Source organism: Centroberyx affinis, unplaced genomic scaffold (assembly GCF_046629955.1).
Source record: "Centroberyx affinis isolate AG114_WGS23_722 - 3 ecotype Tasmania unplaced genomic scaffold, CSIRO-AGI_Caff_v1 ptg005443l_1, whole genome shotgun sequence".
NCBI classification, from domain to species: domain Eukaryota; kingdom Metazoa; phylum Chordata; class Actinopteri; order Beryciformes; family Berycidae; genus Centroberyx; species Centroberyx affinis.
In genome coordinates this window covers 70,121-97,487 of record NW_027282723.1, presented here as the reverse complement: position 1 = coordinate 97,487, position 27,367 = coordinate 70,121, and the positions used below count along the sequence as shown (strand labels likewise).

The 27,367-nt window shown below is 41.5% G+C and overlaps 1 protein-coding gene across 1 annotated transcript; it reads right to left on the bottom strand.

Annotated features, from left to right (window-relative positions):
• On the bottom strand, positions 1-10,810 carry LOC139667311 (protein NLRC3-like). Its single transcript, XM_071546764.1, has 7 exons — positions 10,791-10,810; positions 10,543-10,663; positions 5,831-7,605; positions 5,555-5,728; positions 1,303-1,476; positions 1,070-1,116; positions 1-731 (listed from the first exon to the last, which is right to left on the bottom strand). The coding sequence occupies exons 1-7, from the start codon at positions 10,808-10,810 to the stop codon at positions 193-195; spliced, it is 2,850 nt and encodes a 949-aa protein (XP_071402865.1). The 3' UTR covers positions 1-192.
• Between the last annotated feature and the right edge of the window lie 16,557 nt (positions 10,811-27,367).

Here is a 27,367-nt window from a genome sequence, read left to right as displayed (position 1 = left end):
GAACAAGATATTGGTTTATTTTAGGGCAATTACAATCACATTTAAATGAAAATACAAACATTATTCTCATATTAAAGTGTGTGCATGCGTGTGTGTGTGTGTGTGTGTGTGTGTGTGTGTGATCCTGTCCAGAGTGAATTATTGTTTCAACAGCTGTCTTTGGTCAGCAGTGTGAGTGTTTCTCTCTCCATCCTATATCTGACACAGAGACACTGAGGAACCAGACCCAGACCAGAACCTAAACCCAGGGTAGAGTGGTTCAGTAAATGTGGACTGGAAGGTGTGGAGGTGCATCAGTGTGTCAGAGGAAACTGTGTAGAAGGACAGAGAGCCAGCAGGCCAGTCCAGATACACTGCTACTCTGTTAGAGTCAGAGGAGGAGAGGGAAGGTATGACTGTTGATCTGTTATTGTGCCAGACAGAGTATCTGTTATCAGAGCAGAACAGACTCCAGGACTTGTCATTCCCTCCAAGGCTGCAGTCATCACCCACTCCTCTCCTTCTGATTCCTCTGTAAGTCACTCCTATATGAACCTCTCCTTTCCTCTCGACCTCCCAGTAACAGCGACCAGTCAGACCATTTCTACACAGCAGCTGTTTCCTGCAGTCAAATCTCTCTGGGTGATCAGGATATGGCTGCTCCTCTCTCACCTCTGTCACCTTTCTGTTGTCTTCAGACAGGAGGAGCTCTCTGTGTGCTGTGTTTGGGTCCAGTGTGAGTTCACAGGCATCTGATGGAGAACAAGACACAATACAGCAGCAGGTTAGAATAGAATAGAATAGAATAGAATAGAATAGAATAGAATGCCTTTATTGTCCACATACGAGGGCAATTTTGTTCAGATCAGCCACATACAAGACATACAGGGAGTTTGACATGAACAGTTTCTCATCTAATACACCTGCTGTGGTTATTTGTTGATTTATTGACAGTATGACAATTACTTTCTTATTATAACACATGATGTTATGAATGGATGTCACATACTGTGGTGTAGATGGGCTTTCCATCTCAATAGTTGAGTGTTTGCTGCTTTGTTTTCATGAATCAAACTAAATACACACTTACACTTTCTCACACCTGGTTTCAACCTCTGCACTCCACCATGGTCCACACTGGAGGAATAAACAAAGTCAGACCAGCAGATTCTCTTTGATGATGGAAACATTTAAAAACCTTCCCTATGAAGGATTTCCACTCATATCCACCATTAAACATGAAACAGTATTCCTCAGCTTGTCAGTGTGACAGAGAAAATGTGTGTGACTCTCAGCCTTCTAGCAGACGTTGCCTCTCCATACCTGAGAGAGTCCAGTCTCCAGTGTGGATCCTCCAGTCCAGCAGAGAGCAGCTTCACTCCTGAGGCTCCTGGATGATTGTAGCTCAGGTCCAGCTCTCTCAGATGGGAGGGGTTGGAGCTCAGAGCTGAGGCCAGAGAAGCACAGCCTTCCTCTGTGAGCAGACAGCCTGACAGCCTGCACGCACACACACACACACACACACACACACACACACACACACACACACACACACACACACACACAAACAAACACGCACAGCAATCACACTCTCCAACAGTTAAACTTGTCTCCAAATAGTTGTGACCCCTCCTTTAACAGGTGTATCTTTTGCTGTTTCAGTAATTTTATATAATTACCTGGTGTCTATAAAATACATCTGTGAAGTTTTTTTCAGTAAAAATCGTTTAGTTATAGCTTTAGCTATTCACTTCCCAGTGTTTGTTTCCCACCTACAAGAAAATAGGTTGTTTTACACAAGCAGCTTCTTATGCTAATGAGCTACTGCTCTGATTGGCTGGCCGTTGTGGAAGGCCCGCCCTCCTCTTAGCGTTGATTGGTCGATTTGAGACAGTTCAGTGTCTACATAGAAACTGGAGCAAAATCTGACTGGCTTGTACAAGGGGGCGTGTTTTATAGTTGGTGACTCTGGGGAAATGGCATAGTAACATGATTCTGTTTTTGCCGGGCCTCTGGGACCGGCCTAGAAGAGAAAGTGGCTGGCTGACTGACTGACTGACTGACTGACTGACTGACTGACTGACTGACTGACTGACTGACTGACTGACTGACTGACTGACTGACTGACTACCCATTGTTGAAAGTTGCATGAGAAGTGGCATCAAGACCTACACAGTCATGGTGGTAAACATGATATTGTGTTGTTTGCACTGTCATGGTGTGTTTCTGCCCCCGGATTTCAAACTGGAAAAACATGGCGGCTCGTTTGGAATCTTTCTCTTATATTATGAAAATAGTTCACCGAAATGTGTTTCTGAAAACATTTGAGGTAAGAAATCAGCCATGCAGCTGCTGAATCTGTCTTCATTTGACATCAACAACGTTTAGTTTAAAAGTTTGTACATGAGTTTCAGGAGTTTCCAGAAGCGGCGAGTCACGCTACTACAAGCATCCCTTCAAATCCTGAATGAACATCTGCATAGCAACAGGTGTGTCATCATTCACTTTATTGTCCAATCAAAGATGTTTATTCCGCGCAAAACGTAGTTGTCAGGCATCGTAACCTGAGAGAGCGAGAGAGAGAGAAACCAGAGAAGTTGAATTGAAATCAGTGATAGACTATTACAGACTGAAATTATTACTATTAAACAACATAGAAATTAATTCCTGTCAGAAATATCTCAAATATTAAACTCCACCCCGCCCTTCAAGTTTACTGTGTTCACCTGTCCTCTGTCCTGTGTAGTGGTTTGCTATTTAAGTTGCTTCCCTCAGTGGTGCTATAGCAACATCATAAATTGAAATGGCCATAATTTATTCATAATTCATTGTCTTTAAGTCTGATACACTTGACATTTTGCACACTTCTTTTTGCACAAAGGCCCAACATATAGGGTATGGTGAAAGCTGATTGGCTGACGGTATCAATCAGGTTTCAGCATCAATTAGACACGGTTAGCATTGGTCAATCAGCAAATAATTTAAGGGAATGTGCAACTATCCACATTGAAGTACTGTGTACATTTTGGAAGCAATCAGACACCAGGGGGTGCTATAGTTACAATTCAAAAATCTGACGATTAAAATGTAGAGATCTCTTGCTCTAATTTACCTATAGATATGAAATGGATGTCAAAAGATTCATCTGGTCATGACAAACAACTTTGCCAATACAAGTCTTCATGCCAAATCTATTTGTTTTCCGCCGTTTTGACTTTCACCAAATTTGACACACAGCATGTCTGCACTGCCCCTAATAAAAGTTATGGATGGAAGTTATGGAAAATGGATTTTGGATATTCCATACCATTCGGCCACAGTTGGTTGCCAAAGTTCACAACAATGTTCTGGGTGTGACTTATTTTACAAAAACTGAAGGGTTTATTCTATCTTAAGCAAATTTGGTGGACATGTGTCGGTAGATTGCTGAAGGTAACTTGGAAAGTTTGGTGGCATTTAGCCTACAGGTGGCTGTATAGCAATATTCTAACTTTAAAATGGCCATAACTCACTGGCTGTTAGGCTTTCAACAGTTGGACTCTCTCCAAACTTCCCTCTTTGTTTTGTTTCCCCCCTGTGCCACACAAAAGTGTGTGGGTAGTGGTTAAGGCAGAGGTCTTCAAAGCACAAGATTATAAGGTCAAATCCCATGTCAACACTATCCTCTCACAGCAGCAATGTTGTGTCTTCAAATCTCCATCTTGGTCTTTTCTATGTGGACTTTGCATATTCTCCATGTTTGCAGTAAACATGCAAATGAGTGAGCAGAAAATACTGAAACTTAGAAACTCAAGTGAAGTTTGTTAGTCCACACAGCGACCTGAGCTCCACAGCGGAACGGCATAGAAGCCTTCTCCAAAACAACCGAAGTTGCTGGTGACCTGACTTGACCTGACTTCATAGTTAAAAAAATAACCGAAAATTACCATAAAATGGCTCCATGCAGTTCGTCCAGCATAATGCAAGTCTCCTGAAGTCAAACGATCCCGAAGTGACTTGAAAAGACCGACATTTACACCATTATTTAGCTGAAATCGCCACTGTAGCTGTTATTTCAAAATGTTCGGACCCCGGCCTCGATAGGTAAAACTAACTCGAATTAGCAGAAACAAGACTTCCGGTTTGGCCGTTTAGCCTCCAAAATAAAAGCGTGACATTTTTAAATAGGTAGAATTACTGTTTTAAACCAATTACTTTGAATTTAATAGTCAAATTCAAACAGGGAGCACCCATATTAATGTTTGATGTCATAATTATCATGAAAAATGCCATAAGATGTGCCATTTTTAACTATAAACGATTACAATGTGCAGAATACATACAGAATAGAGACTAAAGTGGACAACAAACATTAATATGGGTGCTGACTATGTGTGCTTCTCAATGTGAATTTGACGGATAAATACAAAGTAATTGGTTTAAAACAGTATTTCTACCGATTTTCAGATCTCACGCTTTTATTTTGAAGGCAAAACGGCCAAACCGGAAGTCTTGTTTTTGCTAATTCGAGCTAGTCTTACCTACCTCATTTTGAAATAACAGCTACAGTGGCGATTTCGGCTAAATAATGGTGTAAATATCGGTCTTTTCAAGTCACTTTTGGATCGTTTGGCTTCCCGAGACTTGCATTATGCTGGACGAGCTGCATGGAGCCATTTTATGGTTATTATCCATTATTTTCAAGTCAGGTCCCCAGCAACTTCAGTTGTTTCAGAGAAGGCTTCAACACTGTTCTGCTGTGGAGCTCAGGGCGCTGTATGGACTAACAAACTTCACCCAAGTTTCAGCTCGCATGGGGGGGTGAGTAGTAATAATGACTAAATTTTCATTTTTGGATGAACTATTCCTTTGATGGAATATCGTTAGTTCAAGCAGAACACTGTAGTCGTGCTGTGCCCAGCTGATCAGCTATCAGCTGTTTCATCCAAACAACTCTCCAGCTGATCAGTACCAGCTGACTCTCAATCACCAATCACATTCAAACAAGTCAATGAGGAGGTCGAATCTGTCAGCTCACACTCTCACTCTGCTGTTCATTGATGCCACTGCTGCTAGAGACCTGGTTGCTGTAAAACTCCCTCCACCTCCCCATCCTCCTCCTGTTATTGTCTGTACATAGGATGTTGTGTAATCTCATGCATGCTGCTTGGATTAATTGGGAAGCATCCTCAAGAGCAGAGCCTTTCTGCCAAATACAACTGTATAACCAAATACAAAATAGAAACAGTTGCGCTTCTTCCAAAAGTCTGCTTTGTAGCTGGGTGCTGGACTTCAATGATAAGAGTTTGAGTTGAAAAAAACTGCTAGCACGTTTCGGTATTACACCTGGCTCTGATGGTGTAATACCAAAACACGTTAGCAGTCATGGCCAAAAACTAAATTGGTGAAAATGAAGTGATGTTTTTTTTGTTATATTCTTTTTTATTATTATTTTGGTGTGCTGCTTTCTTTCAACTCAAACAACTGTATAACCATTTGCAATAAATGGTTTAAACTCCTTTGACGCAAGTGTCCCTGACTGAAAGTAAAGCAGAATTGAAATTGCCGTCTGTTGAACAGTAACAGTAATCCTGACCTGAGAGTTTCCAGTCTACAGTGTGGACTCTCCAGTCCAGCAGACAGCAGCTTCACTCCTGAATCCTGCAGGTCGTTGTTACTCAGGTCCAGCTCTCTCAGACTGGAGGAGTGGGAGCTGAGAACTGAGGCCAGAGCTTCACAGCTTCTCTCTGACAGCTGACAGCCACTCAGCCTGAGGAAGAATTAGTGATGAACAACAACTTTAAAAGTATTTCTTTTTTCTCTCCTGTATAAAAGTCATATGTTGAATCTATTCAGTTATCTGTGCACTTACACAGCTTTATTGGAGGCTTTGACCACTGGCAGCAGCCTCAGAAGAGCCTCCTCAGAAGCAGAGTATTTCTTCAGGTCAAACACATCCAGCTCTTCTTCTGATGACAGTAACATGAAGACCAGAGCCGACCACTGAGCAGGGGAGAGTCTCTCTGTGGAGAGTCTTCCTGATCTCAAGTACTGTTGGATCTTCTCCACTAGAGAACGGTCATTCAGCTCATTCAGACAGTGGAACAGATTGATGCTTCTCTCTGGAGAGGGATTCTTCCTGATCTTCTTCTTGACGTACTGGACTGTATCCTGATTGGTCTGTGAGCTACTTCCTGTCAGCAGGCCTCGTAGGAGAGTCTGATTGGTCTCCAGTGAAAGGCCCAGGAGGAAGCGGAGGAACAAGTCCAGGTGTCCATTTGGACTCTGTAAGGCCTTGTCCACAGCACTCTGGTAGAGGTGTTTTAGTTTAGATTTGTCTCTGAATAGTTTAGACGGCAAGGATGTTGATTGTGGTTCTGACAGTAGATTGACACCAGTGTTGATGAATGACAGAGAGACATAAACAGCAGCCAGAAACTCCTGAATGCTCAGATGGACAAAGCAGAACACCTTGTCCTGGTACAGCCCACACTCCTCTTTAAAGATCTGTGTGAACACTCCTGAGTACACTGAGGCTGCTCTGATATCAATGCCACACTCCTTCAGGTCTGCTTCATAGAAGATCAGGTTGCCTTTCTCCAGCTGATCAAATGCCAGTTTTCCCAGAGATTTAATCATCTTCCTGCTCTCTGTAGTCCAGAGTGGATCTGTCTCAGCTCTCCCATGATACTTGACATTCCCCTGTTTGGTCTGAACCACCAGGAAGTGGATGTACATCTCAGTCAGGGTCTTGGGCATCTCTCCTCTCTCACTGGTTTTCAACACATGGTCCAGAACTGTAGCAGTGATCCAACAGAAGACTGGGATGTAGCACATGATGTGGATGCTTCGGGAAGTCTTGATGTGGGAGATGATTCTTCTGGCCTGCTTCTTGTTTCTGAATCTCTTCCTGAAGTACTCCTTCTTCTGTGGGTCAGTGAAGCCTCTCACCTCTGTCACCACATCAACGCACTCAGGAGGGATCTGATTGGCTGCTGCAGGTCGTGTGGTTATCCAGAGGTGAGCAGAGGGAAGCAGTTTCCCCTTGATGAGGTTTGTCAGCAGCACATCCACTGAGGTTGACTCTGTAACATCAGTCAGGATCTTGTTGTTCTTGAAGTCTAGAGGAAGTCGACACTCATCCAGACCGTCAAAGATGAACACAACCTGGAACTTGTCAAACCTGCAGATTCCTGCTTCTTTGGTCTCAATAAAGAAGTGATGAAGAAGTTTCACCAAGCTGTACTTTTTCCCTTTCAGCAGATTCAGCTCTCGGAAAGTGAATGGAAATGTGAACTGTATATCCAAGTTGGCTTTGTCTTCAGCCCAGTCCAGAGTGAACTTCTGTGTTAAGACTGTTTTCCCAATGCCAGCCACTCCCTTTGTCATCAATGTTCTGGTTGGTTGATCTCTTCCAGGTAAGGGTTTAAAGATGTCTTCACATTTGATTGGTGTTTCTGGTCTCGCTGGTTTCCTGGATGCTGTTTCAATCTGTCTGACCTCATGTTCATCATTGACCTCTCCACTCCCTCCCTCTGTGATGTAGAGCTCTGTGTAGATCTGATTCAGAAGTGTTGGGTGTCCTGCTTTAGCAATCCCTTCAAACACACACTGAAACTTCTCCGTCAGATTGGATTTGAGTTTACGCTGGCAGATGGGAGCAAGAGTTTCTGAATGAACAAAGAACAAATAACATTAATGAGTGGATGTTTCGGTAAACATGAGAAAAGTGAACATTTCCTGGTAAATGTATATATATCTCCACTCCATGGCATCTATTCAGCTCATCACTGATGAGTGGACAAACAGGTCCTCACTGTGTGTGCAGCTCAATGTGAATGGCAAGTGATGTGGTTTTTCCCAACATGCACCACTGTCACTGTGTATTATACTCACATTGACACATTAATCATTTTACTAGATTATCCAGAGGCATTGTGCTCAGTTACCTTTTCAACCTTGAACTGAATAGTGTCACGGCACACCATACCCGATTGGCTGTCCGGAGTGGCTGTCAGGTTGGGGGGTGGGCTTACCTAATCACAACCTGGTTGTGAAAGGGGGGTGTGTCGGAGTGTTTGGGGGATCTTCACTACGTGTGAGTGTGGCACAGAGGGGGGAGCCCACGAGAGATTGCAAGGGAATTCTCCTGTGTTTTGCGAGTGATGAGAAAAGGTCACGGACAAGAAGTGTTTGGCCTCTCCCAAAAGTTTTAAGTTTACTTTAGTCTGCATCTCTTGTGTTAACTAAATGAACTGTCAACGGAGCGCCGAGGCGAACCGGATTCCGTAAGCGGAGGAGCGTGCTGGCCGGGTTTCATGAGCTGGAACTGCGCCTATCTCCTGAGAGTCTTCGGGTAATCATGTATGCACGGGCAGCCTGGCCCTGGAAGCCCTAGACGAACGCTGTAGTCAGTGTCATGCACAGTTTGCCCAGGGTTTGGTTTGTTGTGACAATAGGTTTGGCAAATATTTTTCCATCATGTTAAATCTGTTAAAAGCCTCTTACTGCTCTGCAGAGAGTCAGCCAGATCCTCCTGCTTCATTCTCCTCAGGAACTGCAGTGTGATCTTCAGAACTGCCTCTCTGCTGCTCCTCCTCTGCTCTTCCTCCTCACCGTCCACCACCTCCTCATCCTCCCTCTGTCTCTCTAAGCATTCTGGGTAATCTGGACTCAGAACCCTCTGGAATCTTTTCAGCTCGTTCTTCACAAAGGTGACGATGTTCTCCTCAAGCAGCTGGAACAGAATAATATATGAATTAAACGTTCTTATTAAAATGATGGAACACAACATCAGATCCATCTTGCATAGACTGAAAGTCCACTGGTCTAAAGAGTGCTGCATGGAGACTGAATGTTTGTTTTGCATTTCACTTGTTGGTCAAGTAAAGGTGTTGTTGTGCATTTACACACCATAAATATGGCGTCCAGGTCTGTTTGATGCTCCTGGGCAGACTGACCACTGGGAACCTCTGACCTCTTCTGGTGGAGTCTGGGACACACACACACACACACGCACACACACACACACACTTAAAATACTTCACTTGAATTCACTCATTCACAGATTCAAATGTTTCAAGGTTCTACAGTGATGGACACTTAAAGGAATAGTTCTGTCATGTCCTCTGCCTCCTAGTCTCTCTCTTTGTGTGTGTGTGGTCTGATTACAGAGCTGGAGTCAGGTGTGCGGAGTCAGGAGCCGGCCTGCTCAAGCTGAAACTCATCACCAATCTTCGTCTACTACATAAGCCCGGCTCAAACCTCCAGACTCCGCCAGATTGTCGACTCAGTTCATGCTGTTAGTCACTTTCAAGCCATTTAGCCTGTTTTTGCAGTTCCGTCCTGCATTTTTGCTGTGACTCACTTTTGCTTCTGTGTTCAGATCCTGTCCTGACTCCTGCCGCCTGCTCCAGCTCTGGAAGACTCAGTCCTTCATCCAGCCTGCCCTCTCTCCAGCCAGCTGTCAAGCCCGGACTACTCCACTCCCCAGGCCAGTTATCAAGCCCGGACTCCTCCATTCTCCAGGCCAGCCTCGTCCTCCCCCTCCACAGTCCGCCCAGCCTGGCCTCCCCTTTCCTTCCTCCACGCCACCTTACCTGATCCTCCATTAAACCATTGTTTGAACTGTCCTGCTGCCTCCTCGTGTTGTCTCTGCCTTAAGAGTCCGCCAACCTCAAACCCGTGACAAGTTCACCCACAAATAAAAATGTTGTCAATATCTTCTCCCCCTCATGTCAGTTGAAACACTGGTGAAGTTTGTATGTCAGTATAACACACAGTGAGCTAGCTGGCAGAACTTCATATCAGCCTTCTCCAAAACAACTATTTCTTTAGAGTTCCAGAAAGATAAAAAATGACATAAACCTATTTCAAGCAGCAGAATGCAAGTGTTGTGAAGCCAAACAGTTGCACTGTGAGTCCAAAAGTCCAATATTTACCTCATTATCGCCTAGATTTTTCCCTCTCTCAGAGCTCTGGTCACTGTACAGAGATTCCTGCTGCCTTCAGGTGCTGCTCGTCAGCTTGTACTTCTGAGTTTTACAGTCATAAATACAACTCGTCATGTATTCAAGTACTTTTTAGACAGAAATAACAAAATGTCTCAGAAACAAAAGTTGCTTTATGGTGGTACAAAGCTGCTTTGTGCTGCAAAGTTTATTGGCTAAAAGTTAAACAGAGTGAGAATGTCACATCTTGGGTGTCATGTAAAATTCAAGTTTCTTCCATTTGTATGACTTTATTGGGTCGCTCAAACGTGCTCTACCCATAATTACAATATTCCCAGCAGCATTTGAAGGCAGCATCTGCTTGCTACTGTTGAGACGGTTGTTGCAGTGCAGAACAAGTGATAATCTAGGAGATAATGAGGTAAATATTGGACTTTTGGACCCACAGTGCAATCGTTTCGCTTCAGAGTCATGGTTTATGGTCATTTTTTACCTTTATGGAACTGTAACAAAATGGTTTCCATCCAGTTGTTTTGGAGAGGGCTGCTGCGAAGCTGTGCCAGCAAACTGACTGTGTGTTATATTGACATACAATACAATACATCAGGGATGCAAACAGTATGAAGGGCAAGACCAATTTTTTACTTTTATCAATAGAGTGATGTCCATGTTTGAGCAGAATAGGGATACACATAGACCGGTCACTCCTCATGGACACACAGCTGGGTACAGGAGCTGGATCCTGATTGTAGTAACTGCACCCACACCATCATTGTCATCTCACATCTGGAAAGGCCCTGTGCATTTTGTGTGAGCCTCCTCCCTGATAACAGATCAGTATGGTGGGGGAAGACTGTGAGATCGAAAGGAAAGGGCACTGACCTCAACGTAAATGACCTCATTTCCACCCCTAAGAGCTGGTATCAAGGAACAGACCTGGTAAATAACCATAAAACTCCAACACTCAGCCCTGTCTTTGTTCATCCCCAAGGAGACAGAGAGTCTGAGATGAGACACATTGGAATGTGTCCAAAATCAGGAGAAATCCTTGATACAGACTCATGAAACCTTGGGTATCACATTGTGGTGGACTCTAATGTATATGTCTAATTTTATGTGTAACTGTGATGTTTTATATAATAGTTATTTGCATTATTCAATTTCTTTATCTTTACATGGGTCTTAGATAGCCATGTTTGATATTAAAGTGTTCAGGAATTTGTGCTGAGTTTAATAATGTTAATGTTACGACGTCATCTTCCATGATTGTGTCTGCTGAAATGTTGGTTTAATTATCAGTATTGCATATTCACATGATCATCTATTCCTATTGCCATTGATTCATCACAATTCATAGGTATACCTCTTGTATATACTGTACTATATTCACTTGTATTTACCTGATTATTGAGTGTGCTTTAGTTTAGTAATAAATATATTATTTTACATAAAGTCACCTCCTGTGCTCATTGTGTGGGTTTAAATTCAAACATGCCGAGAACTCACTCCTTCAGATGAGACCTGTTGATGCTGTCTGTTATCTGGTGCCCCGTTCTTAATTCTCATTGAAGCTAACTCTAAATGATATTGATATAAGACACCATGAATACCTACCACCACTACACCACTACATTAAATCTACATGATAAATCAGTGTCTATATTTACATGTCTAAATCTCCTGTTTGCCTGAAATTGGCCTTTCAACGATGTTGGGACGTTTTGGTGTGTAAACCATTTCCTGTGGGCGTGTCTTATGCGTGTGGCCAGCAGTGAGCTGGTTGTGGCTATCAAGGTGAGGCTAGCAGGATGAGGGAACTTGACCAACTGTGGGGGAGGAGGGTGGGACTAAAGGCCTTTGCACACCAACAGCGACGCGAATAAACGGCACGAAATTGCGAATAATACGGAGGCGAATTTTGACGCGCCTGACTATTCACATCAAGCGTGACGCAATTTTGCGAATAAATTATTAAGGTTCTAAAAATAATCGCGCCACAAGAAAAAAAAAATGGACTCAACATCAAGCGACGATGACCTGGTGCTCCTTTTACTTAATAAAAAGAAAAAAAAACGAAATACCTGGGTACACCCAATACTAACAAAGAGAGGAGAACTTGGTGAGTTCCACTGCTTGGTCCAGGAGCTTAAACTGTACCACAGCCGCTTCAGGACGTACTTCAGGATGTCCGTCGGACAATTTGAAGTACTGCTGCAACAGCTGGCACCAAGCTTGAAGAAGCAGAGGAGTAATTTCAGAGAGCCGATTGACCCGGAGCAGCGGCTAGCTGTATGTCTGAGGTAAGATAATAGTTTTTTTTTCTAAGTATTTAATTTGAGGGAAGTCCCGTTTGTTTGTAAACAGTTCCAGCTGTGCGCAGTGCGCATTTGGTTCATTCATATTCTTCGACAGAGTTGGGTCGCCTGTAGCCTAGCTTGGTCAAAAATCATTCAAAATCTGATCTCTCCTCTTGAGGCTTGCGTTAACATACCAACCAGACACTTTACTTAGTGGTTAATAAATAGCCTACCCATCTGTGTTGTTTATTGGCCTTTTTGTGCGCTCCGAAGAAGGCAGCAATGCCAGTACACGTTGGTACTGTTTTGTCAACTAGGCTACATCATATCCTTTTAAAGACAAAAATAACTGTGAGCATTGGCTAGAGACAAATACATTAAATAAATAAATAGACAAATAAACTTTATATCAGACTGATAGGTGGTGGATAGAGGGAGAGACACATAGACTAGGCTATTTAACCCTTGTGCATCCCTAAATCATTCAGTAAATCATCTTCCCACGGCCCTGAATGCGCACAGCGCTTAAACAGCAAAGCCAGTACATTTCTAAATGAGTCATAACAGAGAGGAAAGATGGAACACAGAGTTTATAGGCTCATCCAGGAGCATGCCAATAACTACACTGAAATATGTGGCTGTAACACAAAGGTCATTCAATAATCAAACTTTCTCCACGATTCAGCAACAACAGCGCTCACACATAAAGGCAATAAGTGATTATTTATTTTACTTATGGAATCGGTATGTATTTTTTATAGTTATGGCTCCTGTAGCCTATATAAAAGTTTAAAATGGTATAATATCATTGGGGTGTTTAGGACTATTCATTAGTCCATGATGAATATTTATAATTGAACTACAGACTTCTGCAGCAAAGCAAAGACCAACAGACCGCATGAGTAACCTGATGTTGCCTATAGGGAAAAACACCACAGCCTACCTCAAAACTTCATCTTTGGAAAAAAAAACATCGCAACGAAATCAGCATCTGTGGATGAATTTCTAAAATACAATATACGGTATACGGGGAAACGGAGGCGTAGCCATTACTTCAATATATTAAATATTACAGGCACATTGCCAAACGTGCTTGAGCAACAAAACGACACAAAGAACTGGGCAAATAAATAATAAAACAATAACGAGCTATAAGGTATTTAAAAAAAACATGACAGGCTCTTCAGTCATCATGAATTTACTGCATGGAATGGAATCCTTGGAATGCGCCATTACGCAGCGCAGCTCACGTTTCCTACAGCCGACCTTACAGTGTTATATAGTGTTAAATCATAGGAAATAACCAGTATGGATAACATTTGCTAAATGTGAAATATTTGTAGATATATAATGAGCTCTGTCCATTAAATCCTTCTGGGGACATGCTTTACACAGGGATGTCCCATGGATATACAGAAGCACAATATTGCGCAATTAATCTTTCAGTTTATCCACAGACAGAATATCTCATGTTTCATGTCTAGGAGCTCTGTCTCATCACACTGTTGTTCTAAAGGTACTGTATGCAATCATATGTGTGAAATTGAAAGAAAAGATAATTCTTTCTTTCATCATGTCTTTGCAGATTTCTAAGCACTGGTGATAGTTACACCAAAATTGCAGCAAGTTTTCGCCTCGGTATCTCAACTGTGGCACAAATAGTGAGGGAAACCTGCAATGCCATCTGGGAAGACATGAAAGAAGCCTACATGCCGTGTCCAAATAAAGATCTGTGGATGAATACTGCGAGGAGATTCGAAGAGCGATGGAACTTTCCACATTGCATAGGTGCATATGATGGGAAGCACATTGTGATCCAGGCACCTCCCAACTCAGGATCACAATTCCACAATTATAAGGGCACCTTCTCGGTAGTCTTGCTTGCCCTGGTGGATGCAGACTACCGATTTCTGGCTGTTGACATTGGAGGTTTTGGCAGCAACAGCGACGGAGGCATCTTTGCCAACTCTCATCTTGGCAAAGCCCTCCAGGCAGGTGACCTTGATGTCCCACCACCATCTCCCCTAACTTCTGCACCAGAGTTGGGACCTGTACCATATGTGGTTGTGGCTGACGAGGCCTTCCCAATGAAGCCCTACCTCCTCCGGCCCTATCCAGGGCGCCACCTTCAAGAGGACATGCGAGTCTTCAATTACCGCCTCTCCAGAGCCCGCCGTATCGTGGAGAACTGTTTTGGCATCCTCACGCAACGCTGGAGGGTCTACTGTCAAAGACTGCAAGTCTGCCCTGATGCAGCAGACAGTATCGTGAAGGCAACTTTCATACTCTCCAACTTTCTGCATTCTGCTGAGGGGGATCAGAATCCAGACGGTGGAGAGCCAGGTGAAGACGATGGTGGAGAGAGCATCCTAGCTCCAATCAGGAACCTGCGGGGGAACAGGGCATCAGCAGAGGCCCTGAGAGTACGGGAAACCTTCCGCCACTACTTCAACTCACCAGCCGGACAAGTGCCTTGGCAATATGCCCATGTACACCGTGGTTTTGCTGCCTAAAGCAACTTGCATCTGCCCTGATCAGTTCATTTAATTTTCATCCCAGTTTTACATTAATATATACAGTATATCCAAATAATATAGTATGAAAGGCCCTGTGTACAGCATTGCTCTTTTCCTGTGTGGTGACTGGTACAGAGTATACTAAATATCAAAACCTCATGTATTAACATTTCTCTGATAAATATGTAGGCCTAAACCTTTAAATGTTTAAACTGTTGTTTGTTTCCACATAAATAATAAAAGCCATGTTTCTTGCCCTACCACTTGTTTTTCAGTCAAATGCAGACAGGTTATTGTTTCAATCAGATTTTATTTAATAAATTAAATAATAAATATGAAGTACATAACAAATTTTAAATATAGCAGCACAACTACAGTGACGTAAAATGTTGGTATTGCTGAGAATACACAGCTCCAAACTCTGCCTCATGACACAACTCCTGCATCTTTATCCTAATCCAGGATTGCCTTTCTGTGGGCAGACGCCTCATTGCAGGCGCCAAGCTTAAAAGGAACAGAGTGACCTCGTCTCTCTGCAGTGCTCTCTCTCTGTCTCTCTCTGCTTCCCTGGCTTCCTTCTTCCTCAGGTACTCCTCCAGCATGCTGTCACTAGCCTTTCTCTTTGCCTTGGCTGGCCTGGGAGCTACAGCACCACACTCTCCCTCACTTTCTGCTTGGTCAGACACCTGCTCTGCTGGCCCTGCATCCTCTTCCTGCTCTTCCTCACCATCTAGATTGCTCTGGGTGCTATTCAAAAGCAACTAATTAGTAATTAGTTGACTAATTCTAGTGTTAAAGCAATTGACAAATGAGAGGTAAGTTAAAAGGGTTATAGTCTACCTCCTGAATGAAGTGGACTTGTCTAAGAAAGACATTGCCTCCATATACTTCCATCTCTTCTTCTGCCTGCTACCAGCCTGGCCACTCTTCACTTCCCCCTCCTCCCTCTTCTTTCTCACATAGGTGTCCCTCAAATTCTTCCATAACTTCTTCACTTCATCAACTATAAAGTAGAAGAATAGCTATGCTGTAGTTGTTAAACACACCAAACACAACACCAGACTGATTACGCTCAGTTCTGATTAGACACAAGCTTGTTTACATTACGTTACTGTCAAATAAATACATTGCATTGTTGACCGCCATTACATTTATTATATTTTGGAGAATAAACATCCGCAAAAGAAGAAGGAATACGGATCCATTGTAAGTAAACCTATATCTATTGCCATTCCAAAGCAAATGGAGATGCAATAAAGGAAAAAATAATATTTTCATCCTTGCCTAGTATATAATCTAAATGTAAAAGGCAATATCACCATTATAACCAAGATCCCATAGATAACAACAATATTCAATAATTCATATATGGGCCACAGAGCTCCATTCTATACAGGCAGATTTATGGAGAACGCTGGGGTCCTGCCTCACGTGTGATGTATCGTTGTTTTCGTCTGAGTCAGAGGAAGAGAATGGTATAAGGCTCATTGGTGTCAGTACTTCGATACAGCCACCAGATGGCGACGAAGAGCCACAGGTCCCTCCATAGAGCTCCAGTCTATCTGGACTGAAATGGCTGGTGAAAAGCTCCCGTTCATCGGAGAGACGGTTTCAAATTGACGGCAGAAACGTGAGTAACTAAAATCTGCCGTTTTTGGTGAAAATAACATAAGCCTTGGTGAAATATTTTGGCAAGAACATAGATTTTTGTCAGTGTGATTGTAAAATGTGAATTTTGACTGCTACTTTTCCCCGTTAATGGCGGACATGTATCGTTCCTTTTTGTGGTGCGTTTAGGGTCATTGGAAAGCTCGGAATTTCTATATTCCAGCGATACCAAGCATGTTATTGTAGACTGACGAGAAAATGATCCCGATACCTGATTATTATTATACCTGACAATCCTGCTTTGTTACCCCCCGATGGGTGAAGGTTAGCCCAGACTCGGTATTTGCTGGGTCCTATTGTAAAATGTCCAGCAGTCTACCGAATCGGGGCTAGGATAGAGCATAATCCATAATCCATAAACATACAACCTAGAACTACTCGTCTTTTTGTGACAGCAAACAAACTGACATGACTTTGAAAAAGTGACATTAGTTAACGTTAACGTTGTAACTGGGCAGGTTAGCTTCATATGGGCTAACGTTACATTAGCATAGTTGGAAGTTTAAACAAAGACGTTATGTCGACTGTTGAAGCTTGATATACACAGACCATCATCATACTGAAGCTCTTGTGCTATTCCTCTCCACACGTTGTCTTTCAGATCGTTGTCTTTGTAGTTTTTTTCTGTTTTATCATACAAAACAGAGTTCTGTGAGACAAAGACAATCAAACGATCCGCCATGTTGAATGTTTTGAATGTGACGTTGTCAACAACATGCATTTTGATTGGTCAGATGCGTGCACGTCGGAAGCGAAACCTCGGAAAAATCGACCTTGGTCCGAAAAAATAAAAGCCGCAATATCGCTCAGCGAAATTCCGTCGCTGATGTGAAAGCTTGCATTGACTGATACAGGTTCGAAAAATATTATTAACGTGCGAATTAATCGCACGAAAAAAACGCGTCTGGTGTGCAAAGGCCTTAAGGGTGCAATCACAACTATAGCTGGTTTTCTGTGCTCCGAACCATTAGTTTACTTTGTTGGATTTTAGTATCTACAAATCATTTCTTCTCCAAAGTTGCACTAGAAAAATACATCCAAGACAAAAATGTGAGAAAATATTGTTAATAAAGTTTACAGCTTCTATTATATTGATTACGAATCTTTATTGTGAATTTAAATTTAGATCACAGGTGTGTAAATATTTTCTTTGAGTGTAAATTCCAACATGCAAGTTGTAAAGTATTTAGCTGAAAAAACATATTTATAGTTTCTGGCTAACATAACCCAGATGAAGATCCATTTTGGTTGAACAGCTGTATTGCAGAGCAGTGAGCAGTTATTTTTCTCTTTCCAGTGTCTTTCCTTCATATCCTCACTACAAGCTTTGCTTCATGAATACAATCCTCTCATAGTGTGTAATGCAACAGTGAAGGGAATCAATTCTAAATGACAGAACAGAACATTTTTCCTTCATCATTATGAATCAAGTTTTATCAGGTAGGCTTACAGTATAACCAGTCCTCTTACTTTGTGTCTGAGGGTCCAGGTTCATTACTGAAGTCTGGAGGATTATCTTTAGACCAGTCACTCTTCATAGACAGACAGCTGGGTACTGGAGACTCTGCTCTCTGCCTGTGGTACTGAGCTCTGGAAACAGAAATGTTTTATACATATCATTAGTTCTAGTAAAGACAGACAACAATGCATGTGACGTTGCATATTGTCACTTTTTCTGTCCATCTGGTTCCTCCATCTGGAGTTTTTGCTAAGGTGAACAGCTGGTTATGTTCATATCCTAATCTGCACTTTCAATCTGCTCTGTGCCAGACTTTAGTTTGTACTGATCACCTCTGTCCCCAAGGTTCTGGCTGATGGTGTCGGGTCCAGCACTCTGTACGGACTCTGCAGAGTCAGTCAGTCTTTCATCAAGACCGCTAACAGTGACTCAAGTGACTCAAAAGAAAAAGACTCTCAGTAGGTTTGGACATCTTGGTCCTTAAGGATGTCTTCAGCTGCAGCAGGTTGTGATGAGTATACAGTATATGTGGCAGCCTAATAAAATGTACCACTGTTCCATTGTATCAGTGAGTACGTTTACATGCACACCAATACTTCCATTACTGGGAGTAATCAGCTTATATTATAAGTAATGTGATTCCTCTAATGACTCGGTTTACATGGATTCAGTGAATAATCTGCCTATCGCTCTTCACTCCACTGCACTGCTCCATGTTGTTTGCTTTGTAAATACAACATCCAGGTTACTGCGTCTGGTGACCTTTGACCTGTTCAGTTTGAAAAAGCCAAAAGAAATCTAAGGTGTTTACATGCCTCAATAGATGGAAGATGAGGATGATGAAGAGAATCAGATGAAGGCCTTAACATGACACTTTCAGTCTTAGTGTTGCCTTAATTGGGCTAAGATCCAACTATTAGTGCGTATGTAAACGTACTCTATGTAGGAGCAGTTCAGTGGGTTAATCAGTGATTCCAGTAGTGAGAAGATTTCAAGGAGGAACCACATGAAGAAATGAAGTAGAATTACAGTTAAAATTAAGTTCAACTAAACAAGTGAGTTTTATTTTATTAATGAAATGGCTGTAACAGCAGATGGGTTTTCTATGGAGCCCAGCAGTGGCCATCGGGAGAAAAATAATAATAAATAATGTTGTGGTCACGATTTACTGTAACATGCGCACAATATGTAAATCGATCCCTTGTGTTGTTGTATTCATGTGCACAAGATACATTTCATTCTCTCCATTTGGTTAATATGAGCTTCGTTTTGGTTTATTCCTGAGCACCAGATACAATTCGTTCCCTCGATTTGTGCTCTTGACGTGTGCTCCACATGTAAAACGTGCGCACAAGTTGCCAAAACGTGCCGTTGAAATAGTGAAATGGTGCTCTGGATATATAAAAGGTGTGCAAGTCACAAGCTTCTAAAGAGTCAGAGCACATCATTTCATTTGAAATGTGGCGTTGCCCTGGCTGTGTTGACAGTGAATCAAAAGAAAAGGCAACATGTTTTCAGAGGAAGTTGAACTCAACGGCTCGGCTTGTTGGGATAATTGATGTGGCGTTTTAACTGTGGGAACATAATTATTTTGTGAGCACGAATTATGAATTAGTAGGAACGAAAAAAAACAATTGAGGGAAGAAAATGTATTTAGTGCGCATGAATTTAGCCAAACCGAGGGCAGGTATGAACCACATCCAGGGAATGAAATGTATCTCATGTGCACGTTGTTCTATATCTTGGCCTCCATAAAACTTTTTTTCTCTCCCTGTGGCCGCTCCTGGGCTCCGTAGTTTTCAGTACAATAGTGTAGATTATCAAATAACATTTCCTCATTACAGTATAACCAGTCCTCTTACTGGACCCTCCTCTGAGGGTCCAGGTTCATTACTGAACTCTGGAGGATTGCCTTTAGACCGGTCACTCTTCATAGACAGACAGCTGGGTAGTGGAGACTCTGCTCTGCCCTCCTCTTCTTCCACACAAACACTCATCTTCTGGACTTCAGTCTGAGAGGTGAACCAGTAACACTGGAGACACACACACACACACACACACACACACACAGAAAGAGAGAGAGAGAGAGAGAGAGAGAGAGAGAGAGAGATCCAGTTAGTATGGCCTTGTTTTCTTTAAATATGTCTAATTAAAACAGTGTGTATTAAACAGCCAATCAGGACTTTGTGTCCACAGATGAATCAGTGATAAACTGTTCAGTTCATTCTGACTCTTATTCCCTCTACAGTCCACAGGGTGACAACTGACTCTTTGGGCCCTATTTAAACGATCCATAGCGCATGGTCTAAAGCGCATGGCGCAAGTGCATTTAGGGCGAGTCCAAATCCACTTTTGCTAGTTAAACAGCATAATCTGGGCGCAAAGTAAGGCGCACGGCGCAAAGGAGTTGTACTTAGTCTCTTAATTAATCATAGGTGTGTTTTGGGTGTAACATGAATTAAACCAATCAGACTGTCATCTCCCATTCCCTTTAAAAGGTGCGCTTGCACCTTGGCGCATTGCCATTTAAATGGCGGATTCGGCAAGTTGGAGAAACGAACGTCCAAAAAGCATCTATATGTCATTATAGGCTGACATGGTGTGGATTAGTCTCAAGTAGCCTAAGTGCATTACAGTCTTTTAGACCCAGTTTGTCACAATTAAATCCGACAAATTCAAGGTGTTAGGCATTTGGACTGGATGTCTCAAGGTAATAAATACTGATGCGTTATGACGCACGGGGCGCATTGGAGACGCCGGTGCCAGGCGCAGCGTCCTCTACAGCCTCCTCTTCACTGCGGTCTCACACTGTCTGATCCCCCGAGTCAGAAAACAATAATACACAACGTGTCTATGTTGAGTGCGTGGTTACGTTCACTCTTTCCAAAAACAAAAGGCACATTTACGATACCTGGGTCAGGAAGATACTGCGCCAACTGTCGGTAACTGTCTGTCGGTTCTGAAATAACAGCGCTATGTTTCTATAGGGCACATAAAATATGTATGTAGGCTATTGACCAATCAAGGGCGATGTGTGTGTGCGTCGGGTGAAGGTAAGATGCCTTTGCAGTTTATTTTCATGACTTTTTGCTGGGCTGTGCTTTTTACATATTTAATGTGTTATTTTTCTTGGTTGTAGGTTGGTATTTAGCAATTGACAATGTGTGATGATGGTTAACAATGGGCGTAATGGTGAGAGGGACGCGTAGTTTTTGGCATTTGGCACTGCGTAATGGTGAGAGGGACACGTAGTTTTTGGCATTTGGCACTGCGTAATGGTGAAAGCATATGGCAATTTGGCAACAAAATACATGTCAGGAACGAAGTAAAGTGCAAATTAGTAGTTGATCCTATTTTTCTATTTTGCATGGTAAGGTTGTGTGTGTGTGTGTGTGTGTGTGTGTGTGTGTGTGTGTGCGTGTGTGCGTTTGACAGAGAGAGAGAACTGATTGATGCTGTGGGTCATTGTGTGGCAATAACAATGGGCATCATATTATTATTAGTTTTTGAGTTTGTGTAACACAACAGATGTAGGCGCATCTTATCTGAATAATGCGGCCTTTAAATAGCAGGAACATACTGCGCCATTGACTTTACAATGAGCCTGACCACACCTCATTTAAAAAATGACAACTGCGTCGGTCGGAAACTAGCAATGACACTTGCGCTGCGCTTTGCGCCGCGTGTCACATAGGGCCCAGAGACTATTACAGTAAAATAATAATAATGTTGTAATAACACTCACTTTGCTTGTTTCCTTGTTTCTCTCCTCCTGTTCTGCTCTGTGTCTCAAAATGGAGTCTGAACTAACTTTCTTCACACTTTCACTTCCACTGTTCCCTCCTCTTCTCATGTACCTGGATCACCTGAGCAGTGTTGCTCCTCCCCGCTGCATTTCCTGTAATGTCGTCTGATTAGGCTGAAGTCACATGTGCACATTTGTGTGTGTGTGTGTGTGTGTCTACTTTTTGTTGAGATTTGTTTATGAGAAACTCTCTTGTACTGAATATGACATACCAGTCAGATAAACAACAGAAAAGAAGAAATAACCCACAATATACATAAGACAGTAAATAGGTTCAGTATTCACCACACAATCAGCATCACACTGGGAATCAACTGGGGAAATAAACAGAAACTAAATACGATGGTCAGGTGAGGAGAGAAACCTGCTGAGGCAGCATTTCTCCACTGAGTCTCAAGTGAATCTGGTGAGCCTGAAAAGAACTCCTTAGGCAACTCTTGGACCGGTGACCTGTTGGACACAACAGAAGCGGGACACAGGAGCTCCAGCTTCCACAGCAACTCCATGGATGCTGGCAAACGCATTTGGTACTGGACCAGGAGTTCTTTCAAGAGGTCCGCACAGCGTGTTAAGACCACTTGCTTTTCCTCAGGTGACAGAGCGCTTGCCTCCAACTTCTGACTGAATGTGGTATGAAGAAAAATACTCTTTACTGTAATTGAGCAGCTTTTTTGTCCACTTGTCCTTGGAGTATTTTTCAAAGTCAGTCATTTTACTTTTACTGAAGTATGTTTTTACTTAAGTACTGCACTTCACTACATTTTAAATCACATCCATTACATAGTACACATTTTGTGTCTCTCATAAGCAACAGAAACTGAACAATTGTAAATTGACAAATTGTGGAGCCATTCACAGTGAACGGTCAGTCAGCTAAGAGAAGAGTAATCGTTCTCTTTTGTAAAAAGTAACTTTTAGTCTGAGTACATTTTAAATGAGTTGCTTTTTACTTTTACTTAAGTAGATTTTTACACCAGTACTTTTACTTCTACTTGGAGTCCGCAAACGGCAAACAGAACTGAAGAAATTATAAACAGTTAGGAACTATAAGGTATTTAAAAAACATGACAGGCTCAGTCATCGTGAATTTACTGCACTGAATTGCTGGAATGCGATATTACGCACTAATCTCACATTTCCTATAGCCTACCTTACAGTGTTATAGGCCTATAGTATACATTTATACATTTATAATGAGCTCTGTACATTAAATCCGTTTGGGAACGTTTTACGCACACTTTCTCTCCTCTCCTCTATTCCTCCGACCCAGACAACACACACACACACACACACACACACACACACACACACACACACACACACACACACACACACTGGATTTCTCTGAAGCGGCTCCTTGGCTGGTTTGTCTGAAAAAGTGTTTCTGACGACTAGCATTCATTGCGCAATGAATGCTTTCAGTTTCTCCACAGACAGGCCGTCCCGTGTAGACATGGACTAGTAGACATGTGCAGGAGCTCTGTCATCATACTGTTGATCTATGCGAGTAATCATATGATATGTGTGAAATGACTTTACATGGAGTTTTGATGGCGCTGACTGGATCAATGTTAAAAGGAGAAGGAGAGGAAGATACTTTCACCTGTCTATCAACGCCCTGCAGCCCGTTGTCCTGCTGTAAGCTGGAGGTATGTTGCAGGAAGAAAATTGAAAAAAATATTTTTACAATCCTAGTTCATTTATTCTGAAAACGCGGGCATTTAAAGCACAAATATTTGGAAAAAGCCATGGAGGAATGAGACCATAGTATTAACAGTGTTTCAGAAATGTAACTGTATAATCTCTACGCCAGCGCATGCCCTGTCTAGTGTTAGTAATACTGGTATTAAAATGGTTTAAAAGCCTATGCAATGGGTTTTACATGGCGCGTTTACGTGCGCTGACCCCAAAAAATAGACTTGAAGCGTAAAAAGACCATATCGCAGTGCAGTGACGCGCGTGGGCCGGAGCTGGAACCTGTACGCGGCCGGTGTAGATGTCGCGCGCATGTTCTAAATCTTCTCAAGGCGGCCAGTCATGTGCTCACCATGTCTGGTTCCACATATCGATGTGAATCTGGATTTTCCACGATGAACATTGTGAAAAACTCCTACAGCAGCAGTTTGACCAGTGAACACTTGGGTCAGTGCCTCCGCCTGGCAATCACACCTTTTGTGCCCAGGTTCAAGGCATTGGTTACAGGCAAACAGACATTTGTCCCACTGATTCAAGCCACCACACTGTAGCCTGCTGTTGGATGTGTGTACTTAAAGTTATGTTTTATGTTATCATATGGACAAGTTATGGACGTTGATTTATGTCGGTGCGTTTTACTGGCATTGTTCTGAACCATTGAGCTTGTGTAAAATTCATAAGTGGACCTTTAAAAAAAAAGTTTGAGTACCCCTGCTGCTGTAGAAGGACAGAGAGCCAGCAGGCCAGTCCAGATACACTGCTACTCTGTTAGAGTCAGAGGAGGAGGGGATGTATGACTGTTCTTGTGACAGACAGAGTAACCAATAACAGAGAAGAACAGACTCCAGGACGTTTCATTCCCTCCAAGCCTGCAGTCAGCACCCCCTCCTCTCCTTCTGATTCCTCTGTAAGTCACTCCTATATAAACCTCTCCTTTCCTCTCGACCTCCCAGTAACAGCGACCGGTGTATTTGGGTCCAGTGTGAGTTCACAGGCATCTGATGGAGAACAAGACACAATACAGCAGCAGGTTAGAATAGAATAGAATAGAATAGAATAAACCAAACAAGTGTAAAGAAAGGAGTAGTCAGAGAAAGAAGAACATTTTATTTGAGTTGTGCTCCTTTGATTTAATTTCACTTGTAAAGGCCTGTTTTATTTTTATGAATGCATTTATGTACAGTATGTATTTGAGTTATACTTTGTTTAGACACAACACCAACAAGAACACATCAAGACCAACAAACTGTGAGACTCACCTGTGTGTTGGAACCTTATGGCGTATAGTGGAAGAAGCCATGACAGTACTCACTCAGTCAGCTGTCTTCCAGACTGATACTCCTGTGTTGAGCTGTCATGAGGATGGAAGCCCATTCCCGCCACTCAGTAAAATAAAAAAAACTACTCAATTCTGGCTTTTTAGCTCGGAATTCTGACTTTTTTTCTCAGAATTTTGACTTTATATGTCGGATTTTTTTTCTCACGCAAAACCAAAGTCAGAATTCCGAGATATAAAGTCAGATTTCTGAGAAATGAAGTCACAATTGTCAGAAAAAAACTCACAATCGAGTCGTTTTTTATTTTATTGAGTGGCGGGAATGGGCTTCCACACATGAGAGATTTGCTGTTCTTGTCATTTGTTGAGGAAAAGCAACAAAACAAGGCCTTCGTCTTCTCACCTCATAGCAGTTCTTGTGTTTTAGCAGATCACATGAACTGCAAACTGCAAGCCAACACAACAGATATGTTCAGCTGGCCAGTTAATAATATTTACTTTTGATAAGTCAAGTGGTCTGTACTAATTTTACCTACAGGGCAACAACACTAGAAAATGTCTGTCAGAATGGCTAATAGCATCTTTCAAATATGCAATATAATGTAATATGTGCCAGATAATGTAAGAAATTGTCAAATGTATTAAAATGTCCCTCTGAATGGATTGAAAATGTAATAAATCATGTTAATGTAAGAAAATGTTGGATAATGTAATAACACAATGTAAAATTATTACATTGCCCAACCTTATTATTTCAGGAATTGGAGTTTCATGTTATAACTGATGATGTAATAATAATAGTGACGTTATTACAATATAAATCAATATTATTTTATTACATTGTGTTACATTATTTGGTACATATATTACCAGTTTATATATTGCTATGTGCCCCTTCCCACAAATATGAATTATGATAAAATATAAACTCTGCTGACCTTAATGCTTACCTTAATGTCATTAATGTTGACATATTATTTTGAAAGTTTGTAATGCATTGTGAACATAACATAATGTATTTTTTCTTCTGCATTCCAATAGTAGCAGTAGTTTCTCTCCTGTCCTTGTCCAGAACAATCACAGAACATAATCCCCCTTATCACTAATGCAGGCTGTTACTCACCAGCAGTGGCAGCTACCATTATTTATCCAGGTTTGTTTGAGCAAATAACATCATTTGTTTACAAATTATATATTGTATCATAGCTGATAAGAGATGGTAAAAAGGGTAAAAAGCTATGATACAATATATAATTTATAAACAAATGATTTTATATTACACAAACTAATGATAAAATAACATAAATTATAGCATTACTGATAATTAGTAAACATTATTAATGATCATTTCATTGTTTGTTAACAGTAAAATAACTATTAACTAAAGTTTAATTAACTATCAATTTACCATTTATTAATGATGGTTATTATAAAGTGTTACCCTGTCTTATACTATACTTCACATTTTCGTATATATATTTTATACGTTATACTATATACCATGTCTATACTATATTTATCTGTAAACCATAGACCACAGGCACTTTATGTATAGTTCTTTAAGTGTATATATGTATAACAGCCATATTTATTATAATAGTTAAACATAGTCATCTCTTCATGAGCCATTACTGTCTTACCCCTGTTCATTTCCTTCTGTACTTAGTTTCATTGTGTTCTGATTTGTTCTCTAATTTATTATTTTATTTACTACCTTTATTTCTTTCGCTGCAATCTCACCAGATCAAATTCCTTGTATGTGTAAATGTACCTGGCAATAAATCTGATTCTGATTCTGATATTTGAGTCTTACGAGTTAATTGATAGATTGCAGCCTACTATGTGCATGAAATTGCTTTACCTAGCTAATCACAAACAGAGATTTCTGTAGTGTTGCTCTGCATATGTCAGACTGTGTGAATAAGTTGAATATTGTCAGAATTTTAGTGCGTTGTGAGTTGAAGGTGCATTACTAAGATTTTTACTGTCACAAAAAAAGACAAAAAAGCAAATCACAAAGCTGCTTTTAAATTGTTTTTGTTTGTGCTTGTGTTATCTCATCTTACTCCTGTACAGCACTTTGTGACTCTTGTTGGGAAAAGTGCTATATACATAAAGTTATTACTATTATTATTACTGCTACTGTTTAATACTATGCACTTCATTGTAGCCAAGCTAGATTTGCACAACCCTACACTTCTCACAATACAATACTTTCTGCCTCAGGAATTATGTGCACGGTCTATAATGATCATAACCTATTTCACTCTATTCTTCATTACAAGACTGAACAATTTGTGTTCATTCTGAAATAAAGGTGCAGAGGGTAATTTGAAATTTGATTATTCAATTTGTCATTATAGTATATATAACCATTAGAGGATGTGGATGCAGGGTGACTGAAGTAAGGATTAAAAGGAGGATTTTTCTTTTCTTTCTCCTTTTCAGATTTGGAGCAGTTTGATGGTGAAGCTGTGGAGTTTGGTTGCCAGGTTTATCTAGGTTGGTTCATGGTTACTGAGGAGGGTGAGGTGAAGTTGGGTGATTTGGTACAGGACTGTGCTGTAGTGGTTGTGATGGAGGAGAGGTTTGGGTGTTCAGCATTAAAATCTTCCATCATGGTCCGGTTGGTTCAGTCTTTTTTTTTTTTTTTTTTTTGATTTTTTGTCATTTCTGTGCTAGTAGAGGTGTAAGATATAAAACATGACAACACAAAAACAGAACAATAATAGTCAATATATAT

What these genes read in the sequence shown, in the direction of transcription:
- LOC139667311 (XM_071546764.1), bottom strand. Translation starts at nt 10,810, where the DNA reads ATGAGGTCATTTACGTTGAG. An exon ending in TTGATAAAAGTAAAAAATTG is followed by an intron (nt 7,606 to 10,542) that starts GTCTTGCCCTTC and finishes CCCATCTGCCAG; the next exon opens with CGTAAACTCAAATCCAATCT. An exon ending in GAAACCAGGTGTGAGAAAGT is followed by an intron (nt 732 to 1,069) that starts GTAAGTGTGTAT and finishes GTTCTCCATCAG; the next exon opens with ATGCCTGTGAACTCACACTG.